This window comes from Myotis daubentonii, chromosome X, assembly GCF_963259705.1.
Source record: "Myotis daubentonii chromosome X, mMyoDau2.1, whole genome shotgun sequence".
NCBI lineage: Eukaryota > Metazoa > Chordata > Mammalia > Chiroptera > Vespertilionidae > Myotis > Myotis daubentonii.
This window is the reverse complement of record NC_081861.1, coordinates 1289634-1305843: the sequence shown is the minus strand read 5'-3', so window position 1 is coordinate 1305843 and position 16210 is coordinate 1289634. Positions and strand designations below refer to the sequence as shown.

The 16210-nt window shown below is 44.7% G+C and overlaps 1 protein-coding gene across 11 annotated transcripts in view; it reads left to right on the top strand.

Moving 5' to 3' along the window:
- The window catches only part of CASK (calcium/calmodulin dependent serine protein kinase), a 277352-nt gene that overhangs the window by 90545 nt on the left and 170597 nt on the right, over positions 1–16210 (top strand). For all 11 annotated transcript variants that reach the window (XM_059679502.1, XM_059679504.1, XM_059679506.1 and 8 more), the window contains exon 3: positions 10789–10894. In XM_059679502.1, coding sequence (XP_059535485.1) covers positions 10789–10894 — 106 coding nt within the window. The remainder of the gene's footprint in view (positions 1–10788; positions 10895–16210) is intronic.

Below are 16210 nucleotides of genomic sequence, written 5' to 3'. Positions count from 1 at the left end.
CATATTGTTTTTGTGATGAATCACTATGCTTTAATTGTGCTAAATTTGTAACCATGAAAATACATCCTGCATATCAGATATTTACATGACAATTCATCACAGTAGCAAAATCACAGTGATGAAACAGCAATGAAGATAATTTTATGGTTGGGGGTCACCACAACATGAGGAACTGTATGAAAGGGTCGCGGCATGAGGGAGGTTGAGAACCGCTGTTCCAGACCGTCATCCTGGGACTTCTCTTTGCTTTTCATCTGTGCTGGGCGCCCTGTCTCCTGGATTCCCTAACCTTGGCTTCATGTCATACTTACCAGCTCCCAGGTTTAGGCAAGTCCCATTACCCGCATGTGCCGAGGTTTCTTCACTAAAAGTTAAGCAGAATAGTCTTACCTACCTCTTGAGTTACTGAGAGGATTGAGTAGCATAAATAAAGCACTTAGAATAGTGCCTGCCCCCTTTTCTCTTTTTCTGAAAACCTTAATGGTAGTCTCTTTACCCCCGTACCCTGCAACTGTATGATCCGCCACTCAGCTGCTGGGCCTCTGAGAACAGCCCCGCTACGAGGCAGAGAGAGAGAGCTACGGGGGCCCGGGTGCGGCTCCCATCCTGTATGCGCAGCCTCCCATTGCTCTTCCCGGGGTGCCGTAGATTTTATTGAATGGGGGCTTCTCCATTTGATGTAAGCCATTTGAGCAGTCTCCAGAGACTCTGAATGATTCTGTGCTTTGTGTGCTTTTTAATGGAGGTATTTTTTTACTCTTTTATTTCTTTTCTTTTTTTATTGTTGAAAGTATTACATGTGTCCCCCTTTTGCCCCCATTGACCTAGCCCCCCCCTGCCCCCTACCCCAGGCCCTCGCCACCCTATTGTCTGTGTCCATGGGTTACGCATATATGCACACATGTTCATTGATTGTTCATTTTGAATTTTAACCAGCTAAATATATGTCTTGGCGGGGGCAGGGGCGGGGGCGGGGGGGTCCCTGAGCTCACACAGGCATTTCAGAAACCCGGCCTGGTCATTGTATTTTTAATGAGTCTGTATCTTACGGCAAATTAGTTTTTCAAAAATAAAATCAGGTGACTTAAAAGGACTAAACTAAGGCTTTTTAAAGGCATTACGATTTTATTACTGAAATTTGCTCTGATTGAACTTGGCTTTAATCACAGCTTTATATTTCCGTTTTTAGAACTAACACAAAGGGATAGCTTACCTGTAAAGGTCACCTTCCGCATTCAGTAGCTGTAGACCTAAGAGGCAGTAGAGCTGAGTTCCAGTCCTGGCTCTGCAGTGCATTAGTTCTGTGAGGGGGTTGCTTCTCTGCTCCCTGCCTCGGCCTCCTCATCTGTAAAATGAGTATCATCTGCCTCCGAGGGTTGGAGTGAGGGTCAAATCAGTGGGCACCTCTTGTTAGACATCTCAGAGGCAAATACAGTGGGGCCTTGACTTACGAGTGTCCCGACTAATGAGTTTTTCGAGATCCGAGCTGTCTCTCGGCCAATTTTTTGCTTTGAGTTGTGAGCTAAAATTCGGGTTACGAGCCAGCTTCAGATACCCCACCGCTAGCTGGCACAGCGAACGTCACAGTGAACCCCACCACATCAGCCCAGCACCACGTGTCTCACTCGTTCACTGTTGATTTGACATACGAGTAATTTGAGTTACGAGCTCTGTCACGGAACGAATTAAACTCGTAAGTCAAGGCCCCACTGTAGTCATCTCACCCGGGTATTAGATTATCAAGACCAATAATATGACTGTCTAGACTAGAGCCAGAGATCTTGGTTAGAGGATTTGTATAAGTAGCTGGATGATCTTGACTGTCCTCTTGTGGACGTAATTAGATGTGCTCTTGTCAGAAACCTGCTTCTTTTGGAGTTGTGGTCATTTAACGCAATACAATTATTCCTGAATAATTAACCAAAGACAAGATCCTCAGGGATAAATGGATTTAAGAAGTAGTTTAAATGTAAATGAAACTTTCAATCTTCATTATTTTTTCAAAACAAGACCTTTTGGTCATGTAATTTATGATATGAAATAATATAGTGAGTATACTATGTAGTGACATAGACATGCCAGGCATATGTTAGTTTTGTTTAAAATTAGTGCTTTCAGTAATGGAAGTACCTTGAAGCTTTTTCTTTTAAGTCGTGGTAATGTGCTACAGAATAACGTTAACAGTTATCAGCAAGTAGATGGCATTATCTTTTGTGTCATTCTCTGAAAATTCTTTAGTGAGTGTGAGTGTAGACTGCCTCAAATACTGGACACTTTTAACGCTTCTTCCAGTAGGTATACCAGCAGGCTAACAGGAAGATTGCTAGCTGGGATCAGAGGCCTGGCTTCATCTTCCAGGTGTGCTGTGAGCTAGCTGCGTGACCTTGGGCCTTCCTATGGCCTTGCGACAGTGGCCCTACTACTGTCCTCCCATTCCTAGCGCTCTGTGATGAGTGATCTATACACTTCAAGGTGAAAAGAAGATGTACTACACGTTGGTGTTTGGTGCTGCCTTCAACGGAGTTGGCAGCAATGTCAGTCTCCCGCAGTGGGACTGTTGGGTCAGTGGTGAGCTATGGAGGCCTGTGTAGACTGTGTTGCTAAGTCACAGCGGGGCGGGCCCACCTCGGCTGCGGGGAGAATGTTAAGGAGAACTTGGAGGCAACGCATGAGTGTCATTTTGAAGAATGAGTTGGCATTTAGCAGCGCAGAAGTAAGCACATGGAGTCCAACTGAGGAAGCAGCATTTTCAGGAGCAGAGAGCGTTGGGGGGAGGGGTGGATACACAAGCTACAGGTAGTTCAGGATGGGCGTCAGGAAGGACGATGGAAGAAGCTAAAAGGACTGTAATATGATTGACACCCCCATAAAAAGAAACCTCACCTACTTATCTAAGAAGCAGGAAAAGCAGGTTCTATTTTCATTTATGTTGCCAAATAGCTCTGCAGACCCAGTGAAGATATTGGACTTAAACTGACCATGTTGGAAGGCTTCCAAAGCCACGCTGAGGGGTTACACATCTTGATGTACAGAATGGAGAGCATGGAGGTTGGGGAGTGGTATGGTCATATCTAATGAGAGTAAAACTATGATGACAATTTATTTTTTTTAATATATTTTTATTGATTTCAGAGAGGAAGGGGGAGGGAGAGAGAGATTGAAACATCTATGATGAGAGAGAATCATGGATTGGCTGCCTCCTGCGCACCCCCTACTGGGGATTGCACCCACAACCCGAGCATGTGCTCTTGACTAGAATCAAACCTGGGACCCTTTAGTCCGCAGGCCGACGCTCTATCCACTGAGCCACACCAGCTCTGGCTATGATGACAATTTAATGAGTAGAATAAAAAGAAGGAAGTGGAAGCAAAGAACCCATTAAAATGTCTTCCCTGTGATCAGACAAGAATCCACGAGGGCCGAGGCCAGGGGAAGAGCAGCAAGGGGCACCGTTTTGACGGGTGTCGCAGAAATAGAATGGACAGGTTTTGGCAGCTGCATACAGGACGTGGAAGAGAAGTGGCGGCTGATCTGAGGGTGACTCCCGGGCTGCCTGGGAGAGGAATGATGTGGGTGGTCACTAGGCCACACCAAGGCAGCTCTGTGGATTCTGTTTTACTTTTTGTAACTCGTGTCCTTATTATTAGCTACTTCAGCTGCACCTGATTTTTACCTTTTCCCCCAATAATTCCACCATCAACTTCAGCTTCAGTTCTTTACAAGCAGTATTACACGATTCCCCCCAAAATTGTAGATGAAAAACTGCAAAGTAAAAGTAGGTTGCAAACTATATAGCAGCTTACTAATTGAATATTCACATTGTGGTTTCATAATTTGAATGGTCACAGAGCCAACTTCTTGTCATGCAGTCACAGGTACGATACAGTGATTCCCACCAAAAATGGTCAAAGAGAAAGGAGACAAAATGTGTGCATATGCCCCATGCCGGGCGCCATGGCAAACACTTGCATGTACTTTGTTAGTCATCAGGGGCTAACGGCACCCAGGATGGGAGCTCTCCTACTCTTTCCACTGCATAGATGAGGGAACCGATGTTCTGAGGCTGTACAACTACTGAGTGATGGAGACAAGATTTAAAGACACGCCTCTTGACCACAAGTCTATTGCTCTGTCTCTTGTGTCCTAAGTGCATCCCTGCAGAAGAGTGCCAGCATTTCAGAGAAGTGCCAGATCTGTGGCAATAGGGTGCCTAGGACCAAGGGACAGGTTCACAGGACACAGCTTCCAGTGCTACGACTGGGGGGTCCCTAAGTTGTTACCCTTTCTGGGAAAGTCACTTTAATACAAAATAAATCATCCTATATAATAAAGAGCTAATATGCTAATTAGACCAAACAGCCGAACAACCGTCCGGACGAAATTCCAGACAAACGTCCAGATGACCTTCCAGACGAAGCCGGGGCTGTGAGAGGCTGCGAGGGCTGAACCCCTTGCACGAATTTCATGCATCGGGCCTCTAGTTATCTAGAATTAGCTAAATAAGGAATTGATTGTCTTTGTTTTTCATAACATTGAGACATGAATTAGGCCTTTTGTTACTACAAGTGACAAATGATTTTTTAATATATTTTTTATTGATTTCAGAGAGGCAGGGAGAGAGAGAGAGAAATATCAATGATGAGAGAGAACCATGGACCAGCTGCCTCCTGCACGCCCCACACTGGGGATCAAGCCCGCAACCCAGGCCTGTGCCCTGACCAGGAATCGAACCCTGACCTCCTGGTTCATAGGTCCATGCTCAGCCACTGAGCCATGCTGATGAGGCTCTGGGGAGACTTTTAGTCCTGCTGGTAGAGTTTCCTGGGCTGGCCCCATCCTGGAGAAAGGAGGTCTGGAGGGAAGTGGGTAGGAAGGAAGTTTGTGCTGCCACAAAGCCTTGTTGAAGGACGTGGCTGTCTGTGTAGAAATGAAAATAGAATGTAAATATCGATCACATAATTAGGAAAGTGTGGAATACAGGTATGTGAATAACACTTTTGACTTGGGCCTATTAGTTGAATACCTGTCATATTGCAATAACTTACTTTTTAAACTTTATTAAATAAGAATTTATGCACAATAAAATGAACCTATTTAAGTGTACAGATCAATGAATTTTAACAAATATAGTATATGTACATATACTCTATCATCCTGCAAAGTTCCTTCATGCTTCTGCCATGTATGTTTTCTAAGGCTTTCATATGAAAAGTATTGACATACAAACTGGTATTTCTCTAATTTTCTTTTACAAAGTTAGGAGTACCTTATTTTTTTAAAGAGGTGTCTGATTTTTATGAGTCAAATGCCCCATCTTTCTCCCTTTTTCCTAAAGCTTTTTGGTTTACGTTTCCAAAAATGAAAAGGAACAGAGGCGATCAGTTGATGTGTCTCACTCACATCAATGTTTCTCTCTGTCTCTCTCCCTCCCTTTCACTCTCTCTAAAAAAAAAAAAAAAAAATCAGTGGAAAATATCCTCAGATGAGGATTGACAAAACAACAACAAAATTCATCGGGAGGGAGTCAAATGTGTAAGAGCTCAGAGAACAGAGTTCGCAGTTAACCCAGATTGGGGTGTGGCCTGTCTGGGCTTCTGGTCAACCACTAGTGGAGACGGTCAACTCTCCTGGTTGCCAGGAAGATAGCCTCATGGAAGCCCCGGCCTGTACGATCGCCAAGGCAGCCGGGATCCTTCGTCTTTGAATTCACTCTTAGAATAAGGTGGAACTCAGCAACAGAATTTGACTTTGCTACTACGGGGTAGAGCAAAAGTAGGTTTACAGTTATTTGTATGGAAAATAATACAATACTTAATAAATATTAATACCAAAATAAACTGTTTCATGTAGTCACAACTATAAACCTCCTGGAAGGTAGGGGAGGGTGGGGGTAAGGGGGAGAGAACAACCAAAGGACTTGTATGCATACATATAGGCCTAACCAATGGACGCAGACACCAGGGGGGTGAGGGCATGGGGGTGGGGGGGGAATGGGGGAATAAGGACACATATGTAATACCTTAATCAATAAAGAAAAAAACAACAACTATAAACCTCCTTTTGCCCCATCCTGTACAGTCCTTCCACCATTCTGCGTGGATTTCTTTCTTAAAATAGCATCTGGTCATTCATTTCAGGACACCAAGGAAAAGATGTGGAGTCAATAATGACTTTTCTTATTAATATTGATTTAGATGAACACATTAATACTTGCCCTAATTATTTCTATGACTAGATTAGAATATTCTTTCTGTTCATTTGGAGGCTGGGTCAGCTCTTAGTGAATTTTGTTAACTATTGAGTTTCTAACACAACCTGCAATTGTGGCCTTCTGAAAGAAGCGTCCAGCTAGCTATTGGTAGTTTGCTCTATCAGCAAGGAATTAATAGCACTTGACACATATATCTTTCATTCACATTTGCATCTAAAACAAACATTTCAAGTTTAATTTCCTGGAATCTATAGTTCGAATGGATATATAATACATTGGTGTTTTTTAAACCGTGGTTTTCTATTTGGGATTTTTAATACTGCCATTTAATCGGTACTATTTTTTTAAAAATATATATATTCTATTGATTTTTTACAGAGAGGAAGGGAGAGGGATAGAGAGAAACATCGATGAGAGAGAAACATGGATCAGCTGCCTCCTGCACACCCCTTACTGGGGATGAGCCCGCAACCAAGGCACATGCCCTTGACCGGAATCGAACCCGGGACCCCTCAGTCCGCAGGCCGACGCTCTATCCACTGAGCCAAACTGGCCAGGGCAAATCGATACTATTTTTATGTGGTTAGTTTTGTGCTGTTCAATTAGAGTTCTGATTTTAGTCACTGAAACGTAAGATTTAAATGTTGAAATGTGACATTTAAATGTTTTTAGTGTTTGACGGCGGGATCCCCACAATTCTGTGTTCATTTCGAGGATGGCAGGTGATGGTGACTCAGCCAGGCAGTGATGTGCCAGTTCAAATGGAAGGTTCTTTTTTTTAATGATTTTATTGATTTCAGAGAGGAAGGGACAGGGAGAGAGAGTTATAAACATCAGTGATGAGAAAGAATCACGGATCGGATGCCTCCTGCACGCCCCACACTGGGGATCGAGCCCGCAACACAGGCCTGTGCCTTGAACAGAATCGACCTGTGTGTGACCTCCTGGGTCATAGGTCGACTGACGCTCAACCACTGAGCCACATCGGCCAGGCTAATGGAAGGTTCTCTAGTGCATTCGTGTCTGCTTTAAGCCTCTCGGTATAACAGATGTGGCAAATGGTGAGTGTGGAGGCTGAAACACACTAGTTGCATGAAAGGGGCAACATGAACCATACCCTGAAAACGGGAGAAAAGACCGTGGTCAGCGTGGCAAACGCTACATCTCTGTTTACTTCTTGACCCCAAGGTCAGAGCGTCGAGCGAAAATCCGCTTTTATATCAGCATAGAAAGAAATGGAAAGAGAGAGACTAAGGTGAGGACAGGAGGCGATACCAGGGTGCCTTCTAATAAAACGAGAAGCTGGAGGCAAACATAAAAATAAGTAATGAAACTCCAAAGCTTTGCAGAGCACCAGGAGGTAGAACATTCTGGAAGGGAGAGAAACACTGCAGGCCCCTGATGGATGTGGCCAGGCTTCGGCCGGGACCTCCAGCTCCAGCGCGCGGGTCCGGGGCCTTCCTGGAGGCAGGACCTGCCACCAGCGCTCCTCCCTGCGGGCCCTTTGCGACCACTGAGCCCCCTCCCCCTCAGCCCCATCCTGCACCCCACACAGTCCTGGCCCGTCTCCTTTCTCATGTGAGCACCCCCTGCCCCCCCCCCGCCCCCCGCAGGCCCTGCACCACCCCCTGCCTCCCATTGCATTTGCACATCCTGCGGGCTTGTCATCACTGTCTCTTACCACAGTGTTTCCTGTAAGACAGCAGCAAAAACAGACCAGCAACCTCCTTTCTTCCTCCCTCCCTCCCTCCCTCCCTCCCTCTCTTCCTTCCTTCCTTCCTTCCTTCCTTCCTTCCTTCCTTCCTTCCTTCCTTCCTTCCTTCCTCTTTATTTCTCTTTCTCTCTCTCTCTCTCTCTTTCTTTCTTTCTCTCTTTCTTTTGTTGTTAATCCTCACCGAGGATACTTTTTCCCATTGATTTTTACAGAGAGTGGGAGGGAAGGGGGAAGAGAAAGAGAAACATTGATGGATTGACTCCTGCATGTGCCTGGGGGCGGGGGGTTTGAGATCCCCAGATACGTTCCCTTGACAGGAATCGAACCTGCCACCCTTCATCCTAGGGCTGACACTCTAACCCAGTGATGGCGAACCTTTTGAGCTCGGCGTGTCAGCATTTTGAAAAACCCTCACTTAACTCTGGTGCCGTGTCACATATAGAAACTTTTTGATCTTTGCAACCATAGTAAAACAAAGACTTATATTTTTGATATTTATTTTGTATTATTTAAATGCCATTTAACAAAGAAAAATCAACCAAAAAAATGAGTTCGCATGTCACCTCTGACACGCGTGTCATCCGTTCGCCATCACTGCTCTAACCACTCAGCAAAACCGGCCAAGGCAGTCAAACCTTCGTTGGCACTTCTGTTCCTTTCCTGCTGCCAGAATCTTTGAATCTAATTATGTCTATGCCCGTCATCATGGCGCTGGAGAGGCCAGGGCTCAAACCTACCCCGGTGGTAGCTCTCTGACCTTGACACCTTTTTAAGGCTGTTTCCTCATCTGTAAAATACCTGCCTCAGCCGGGACCAGGAGGTCACGGTTCGATTCCTGGTCAGGGCACAGGCCCGGGTTATGGGCTCCATCCCCAGTAGGGGGCGTGCAGGAGGCAGCCGATCCATGGTTCTCTCTCATCGTTGATATTTCTATCTCTCCCTCTCCCTTCCTCTCTGAAATCAATAAAAATGCTTTAAATAGCCCTAGCTGGTTTGGCTCAGTGGATAGAGTGTCGGCCTGTGGACCAAAGAATCCCAGGTTTGATTCTGGTCATGTGCACATGCCAGGGGCTGCGGGCTTGATCCCCAGCAGGGGGCGTGCAGGAGGCAGCCGATCCATGATTCTCTCTCATCATTGATGTTTCTCTCTCTCCCTCTCCTTCCTCTCTGACATCAATAAAAATATATTTTTTAAAAAATGCTTTAAATAAATACATACATACCTCACAGGGTTGTTGGGACAGTATATGACAATGACTTTATTAAGTACTTAGCCCAGTGAGCGACATGATAAATTTTAATTTATTACATAATTGTCTCCTGCGTACTGACATCAGACCTGACATTTCCATGGAACTTCATCTTACCCAGAATGCTAATGGTCTTTTCTGACTGAATCTTACAGCCTTTACTCTGCCTTCTTCGACTATTCGTGCCTTCATTCCCTCTATTCTCTGGACTTAATGTTGTGTTATCGACTCTTCCTTTTCTGGTAGCTTCTCTTCTGTCTGATTTACTGATTGGCTTTCTTCATTCCACCCCATGGAAGTCTTCTATGGCTCCCTCTGCTGCCGTCCCTCTTGTTGGAGAGACTAAGTTGGATTAATAAATCAGAGAGGAGATAGTGTTCTCTCTTTTGCTTTGGGCAGTTTATTCTTACCCTTTGTTCTTCTCTACCTGCCTCCCTTCTACTTCCAGGTATAAAAATGTTATATTGGATTTAATTCATCCGAACGGGTAGAACTCCAGCACTATTAACACAGGAAGGCTTGAAGTATCTCGTTCCATGTAGGCATGGCAAGTGGTACCTATAGCCGAACTGTGTTCAGATGGTGATGATGATGATGATGAACTGTGTTCAGATGATAATGATGATGATGATGATGAACTGTGTTCAGATGATGATGACAATGACATTAATATTTTCCAAACAGTATTGTAGAACTAACACACTGGCTTAACCTACGTTATCTGAGATTGTTCTTCAGAATAACACTATAGGTAGTGACCTGAATTATGCAACACATTTTATAAATGATATTTTTAAAATTCTGACTTTGATGCTGGGAGTAGTATCTTTTCTGTTTAAACCATACTCTTATTTTTCCCCCTGTTCCATATAACTTCTCTGATGTGTCTTGTCTATAAATGCTAGATTTTAAAAAGAAAAAAAAAAGACAAATATAAATGTTAGATTTTAGGCTAAAGCAGTGGTCGGCAAACTGCGGCTTGGCAAACTGTAGCTCGTGAGCCACATGCGGCTCTTTGGCCCCTTGAGTGTGGCTCTTCCACAAAATACCGACTCTTCCACAAAATACCGACTTCTTGCGCACGGGCCATGAAGTTTCAATCGCACTGTACGTGCGCACCCGCACGTGGTATTTTGTGGAAGAGCTACACTCAAGGGGCCAAAGAGCTGCATGTGGCTCGCGAGCTGCAGTTTGCCGACCACGGGGCTAAAGAATAGACAGCATATTCTTATCCACTTTAGGGAAAACTAAGCAAAAGAAGTTAAATTTAAAACAGCAAATTGAGTTACTTATTAGCAGATTAAGAAAGAATTGTGAATTTCAAAACTTGATTTTAAGAGTTTGGGGAATGTATTTATTTGTGCTATCTACATTTTTTTTTATTAATAGCTGGCTCTATAATGTATATAGATTTAAGGTGGCAGAAGACATAGAAAAGTTATAGTGTCAAAGATTGTAAAGGGTGAAAAGTTAGGCTTAGCTTAAATGGGGGATTTCATCTCTGTAGTTAGAGAAGTCTTCATGTTACCATAGATCATATCCATTCATTCATTATTCACTCTGATTGTCTTTGGTTCCTACCTAACAAAGTATGTTGTGTGTTTGCTTTTCAGATCTAAAGCGGGAAGCCAGTATCTGTCACATGCTGAAGCACCCCCACATTGTAGAGTTATTGGAGACATATAGCTCAGATGGAATGCTTTACATGGTCTTTGAATTGTGAGTGTACATTCTGTCTTTTTTTGAGGGTTAAAGTTTTCAGCCACATTGGTTTAGGATAACGCTAATACCTTCTTTTAAAATTGAAGAACAGTTGTGAACTCATCTCTTACAGTGGTTCTCAACCTGTGGGTCACTACCTCTTTCGCTGTTGAACGGCCCTTTCACAGGGGTCGCCTAAGACCATCCTGCATATCAGATACTTACATGACGATTCATCACAGTAGCAACATGGCAGTGATGAAGTAGCAACGAAAATAATTTTATGGTTGGGTCACAACATGAGGAACTGTATTTAAAGGGCCAGAAGGTTGAGAACCACTGCTTTAGAAAGACCTGAAGTAGTAAGAGAAGAAGCATGGTCTCATTTTAAGGTTCGAAGTGCTGAGGGAACAGAAGTTGGTCCTGTCTAGTTCCCCTCACATTTTTTGCATTCTTTGCAGAAGAGGCTTTAAAAAGCAAGAGTTCAGAGAGATAGGAGGCCCCAAAATAGAACATTCGGATCATAGGAGTCTTAGTGAGGAGGAGTGGGAAGGCAGTGCAAGCCTCCATGTAGCCAGCCTCGCTAGCAACTAAAGAGTGATAACACACTTCACTTCCTCATTTGATACAATCACCAGCATCGCAAGGAAAGTCTGCAGATCACAGTGTATCTTGATTTCAATCCGCCCCTTGACGCATTTCTCACAATTATTGTCAATAAGATGGAGAAATGCGGGCTGAGGCTGGGACAGCTGGGTGATTTTACAGCTGCTCGGATGATTGTGTCCGGAGTTCATATCCTTTATGGGACACCATCCCTCTTCTGTTCAAGTTCTAATCAGTGACTTTGATTAGGGTCTCCCGCAGGGTAGTAATCCAGGAGTTGCCGGGGCTGAAGTCATTTGAAGGCTCCAGTGGGGATAGATCTGCTCCCAAACTCACTCACTCAGTTGCTGGCAGCAGGCTATGGGACTGCGGGCCTCCTTCCCCAGGAGCTGTTGGCCTCATCCGCCCCAGGCTCCTTGTAACTGGGTCCTTCCATGGGGCAGCTCAGAGTGAGCAAGCAAGTGGACAAGGGTATGCACTAAGCTGAAGTCAAGCCCGGCCAGCGTGGCCTAGTGGGTGAGCGTTGACCTATGAACCAGGAGGTCACGGTTTAATTCCTGGTCAGGGCACATGCCCGGGTGGAGGGCTCCATCCCCGGTAGGGGGCATGCAGGAGGCAGCGGATCCACGATTCTCTCCTCATTGCTGATTCTCTCTCATCACTGATGCTGCTAGCTCTCTCCGCCTCTCCCTTCCTCTCTGAAATCAATAAAAATATACGTTAAAAAAACTGAAGTCAATCTTGTAACCTAATCGCAGAAATCTCTCAGCAGCCCGCCTGCCATATTCTGTTGGTTAGAAACACGGCACTGGATCCAGCCCACACACGAGGGGAAGAGCTTGCGCAAGGGCGTGCATACCAGGAGGCAGCGATCACTGGGAACTGGGTCAAAAGCTACTCCCACACAGGGCTCGCTCATACATTGACGATCCAGATCAGAATTTGAAAATATTTCACAAGTTTGCAGCAAAGCAGCTGATGACATTTAAGGCCTAATTTAATATCAACACACGCATGCAAATCTGTAGGTGCGAGTTCACTGTGGCTTTGGTTGGAACTGCTTAGGTGAAAAGGATGTAAGCGTTTTAGTTAGTTGTTGCAACTAAACAGCCCTGAGTGGAACCTTTGACTAGACTAGTTACCAGTACATAGTATTCAGAAGCAAACCACACTCCCGCTGAATTGTGTACTGCTCATTCCTCCCGCATCTTCGTAGTAAGCGGATAACCAGAGTGGGAAAGAACCTAGAAATTCTGTCATCGAGTCACAGCCTTCAAAACCTTTGTTGGCAAACCCACTGAAAGAATTTTGAAAACTGTGTACCTCCTCACTGATTTTTTAATAAGTTTATTGATTTTTTAAAAATATATTTTATTGATTTTAGAGAGGAAGGGAGAGGGAAGGAGAGATGGAAACATCAATGATGAGAGAATCATGTTTCGGCTGCCTCCTGCACGCCCCACAGTGGGGATCGAGCCCACAACCCAGGCATGTGCCCTTGGCTGGAATCAAACCCGGGACCCTTCAGTCCACAGGCCAACACTCTATCCACTGAGCCACACCAGCTAGGGCAGTTTATTGATTTTTCAGAGAGAGAGGAAGGGAGTGGGAGAAACATTGATCGGCTGCCTTCTGCACGCCCCCTACTGGGGATTTAGCCTGCAAACCAGGCATGTGTCCTGATCAGGAATCGATCCAGTGACCTCCTGGTTCACAGGGTGACGCCCAGACGACGCCCAACCAAATGAGCCACACCAGCCAGGTCCTCCTCACATAGTCTTAAGTTGATATATAACAACTTTTGTTGTGAGGTTGTAATTTTCAGTTTCGTATATTCCTTTAAATATGTTTTCTTCAAAACTGTAGAGCCGCCCTAACCGGAGTGGCTCAGTGAATAGAGCATCGGCCTGCGGCCTGAAGGGTCCCGGGTTTGATTCCGGTCAAGGGCATGTACCTTGGTTGCAGGCACATCCCCAGAGGGAGGTGTGCAGGAGGCAGCTGATCGATGTTTCTAACTCTCTATCCCTCTCCCTTCCTCTCTGTAAAAAATCAATAAAATATATATTTAAAAAAACAACAACTGTAGAGCCGCCCCGTTTTCTCAATTTCTATCTGCTCTGTGAACTAAATGAGCCAAACCAGACTCGCTTTCTGACAGAAAAGAATCTGACTTCATTTTTCAAAGAAACTTCAAGTGCGAATAGACATCTCTGTGACAATCATGTTGCTATTTGTTTCTAGTTCTAAAATGGACCAGGCTTTGCCATGATTATATTGTCTGGATGAAATAAGGTGGTTCTCCCCTTGCTTTTTTTTTAAATCTGTTTTTATTGGCTTTTAGAGAGAGAGGAAGGGAGAGGGAAAGAGAGATAGAAACATCAGTGATGAGAGAGAAACATTAATGATGAGAGAGAAACATCAATGATGAGAGAGAAACATCATCGATTGGCTGCCTCTTGCACGCCCCCTACTGGGGATTGAGCCTGCAACCAGGCAGGTGCTCTGACTGGGAATTGAACCGGTGACCTCTTGGTTCCTGCTTTGACGCTCAACCACTGAGCCACATCGGCTGGGCTCCCCTTTCTTACGTTCTCTGTTTTACTCTCAAGGCTCTCTCCTCCCCTCAGGAGATTTGCATCCCATTTCCCAGTTGTCTCTTAGAAGCGAGGTAGGTTTCTCAGGGTAGGTGAGTGGTTTGGCCCTTGAGATGTGTTCCTGTGAGCGCAGACGTAAAAGGACGTAAAAGGACAGTCAGCAGACCACACACTTGTTCTCAGACCAAACCGTGGAAAAGGCAGATAGGGAAATTGATTGCCTTACAAATCCCCTCGTCCCTGGGAAGGACTTTGGGTACCAGAGAGAGACTCGGGTCCCAGTTCAAAGATCACTGGCATGGAAAGGCCATTGGAAAGATTGGGAGGCGTTCGTTGGCCAAGAATCGATTGGTTTTCTTTTTCTTTTTGCTAAAAGAGTCCTCAGGGCAGAAGCCTGTGGTAGAACATAATGGAAGCCTTCAGTGATTTGAAAGATTGTCCTCTGCAAGAGGGTTCTACAGTTATTCAGTGCAGGGTCAGGGTTATAACTAGAATCAACAAATGGCAGGTGGCCCTGACCGGTTTGGCTCAGTGGATAGAGCGTCAGCCTGTGGACTGAAGGGTCCTGGGTTCGATTCCGGTCAAGGGCATGTACCTGGGTTGCGGGCACATCCCCAGTGGGGGGTGTGCAGGAGGCAGCTGATCAATGTTTCTAACTCTCTATCCCTCTCCCTTCCTCTCTGAAAAAAATCAATAAAATATATATTTAAAAAACCAAACAAACAACAACAAAAAACAAACAACTGGCAGGTAGATCTCACCTCTAAGCAAAGAAGGCCTCTGATGAAGAGACTCACTGTCCCGCAGAACATGCCTTCTCCACTAGAAACACTGCGCTGAAGCTGGGCCATCCAAGGGGCTGAAGCTAAGGTTTTAATTTTGGACGGGACCTCTTTTAAGATACTATAATTCTGTTTTTCCCCTTTTAATTGATTTTAGAGAGAGGAAGGGGAGGAGAAACATTGCTTGGCTGCCTCCCGCATGCACCCTGACCAGGGATCAAACTCACACCCTGGGCACGTGCCCCAACTGGGAATTGAGCCGGCCACCGTTCGGGGCACGGGATGATGCCCCAACCACTGAGCCACACCGGCCAGGGAGACATTATAATCCTTTTAGTCACCTTCTCTGGTTAAATTTTATTCTTTATTCAAGAAATATGTTTCTGTCCACATTTTTATTCACTGAGGAAATGAAAAAATCAGTTTTCTCATATACTATAAAGTAATGAGCATAGAAAGCCAAATATAAAAATGTGCTGAAATTTCATCCTGCCTGCTGTTTGTGTCACAAGGATCTAAGTGCCTGTAAAGGTAAAATGGTCTTTGGTGTCATAGAACTTGTTTTACTCTCCCAACTATGTCCCTTCTAGTAATTATGTGACTTTGGCCAAGTCTTTTAGAGACGAAGTGTCTTACCTTTAAATAAATATTCATAAGGTTATGAGAAGTTGGTGGGAAAACTCTGAATTTCCTTTTTATAAAATGGTAACATGCTCCATAGCTCTAAGGTATTGTTTTCAGTATGGCTTACTGTTAGTTTCTCAGCGTTGAATCTGAATGAGATTTTATGTAGCTCAGTTGACTGAAGTAATTCATCAATGGCTCTATACTGAGATGAGACCTCCTTAAAATTGCATATGCCAACCCAGTGTGGCTCAGTAGTTGAGCATCGACCCATGAACTAGGAGGTCACGGTTCCATTCCCAGTCAGGGCACATACGGGTCAGGGCAGATGCCTGGGTTACAGGTTCGATCCCCAGTAAGGGGCGTGCAAGAGGCAGTCGATCAATGATTCTCTCTCATCATTGATTTCTCTCTCTCTCCCTCTCTCCCTCTCTCCCTCTCTCCCTCCTCTCTCTGAAGTCAATAAAAACATATCAAATAAGTAAATAAATAATAAAATAAAATTGCCTATTTACCAGTCCCAATAACACCTGATCCCAGTGTTAACCCAAATCACTCAAACATGAATTTCCATTTGGAAATTTTTTACCTTTCGGGGAACTTTAAAATAAAGAGAATGCCATAATGAAAGTCAGTGTACCTGTCACCCAGCTTCCACCATTGGCAGCATTGCGCTATTCTTTTCCTACTCACCTGTACTGATGTCTCCTGTATCTCTTGGAGGTTTC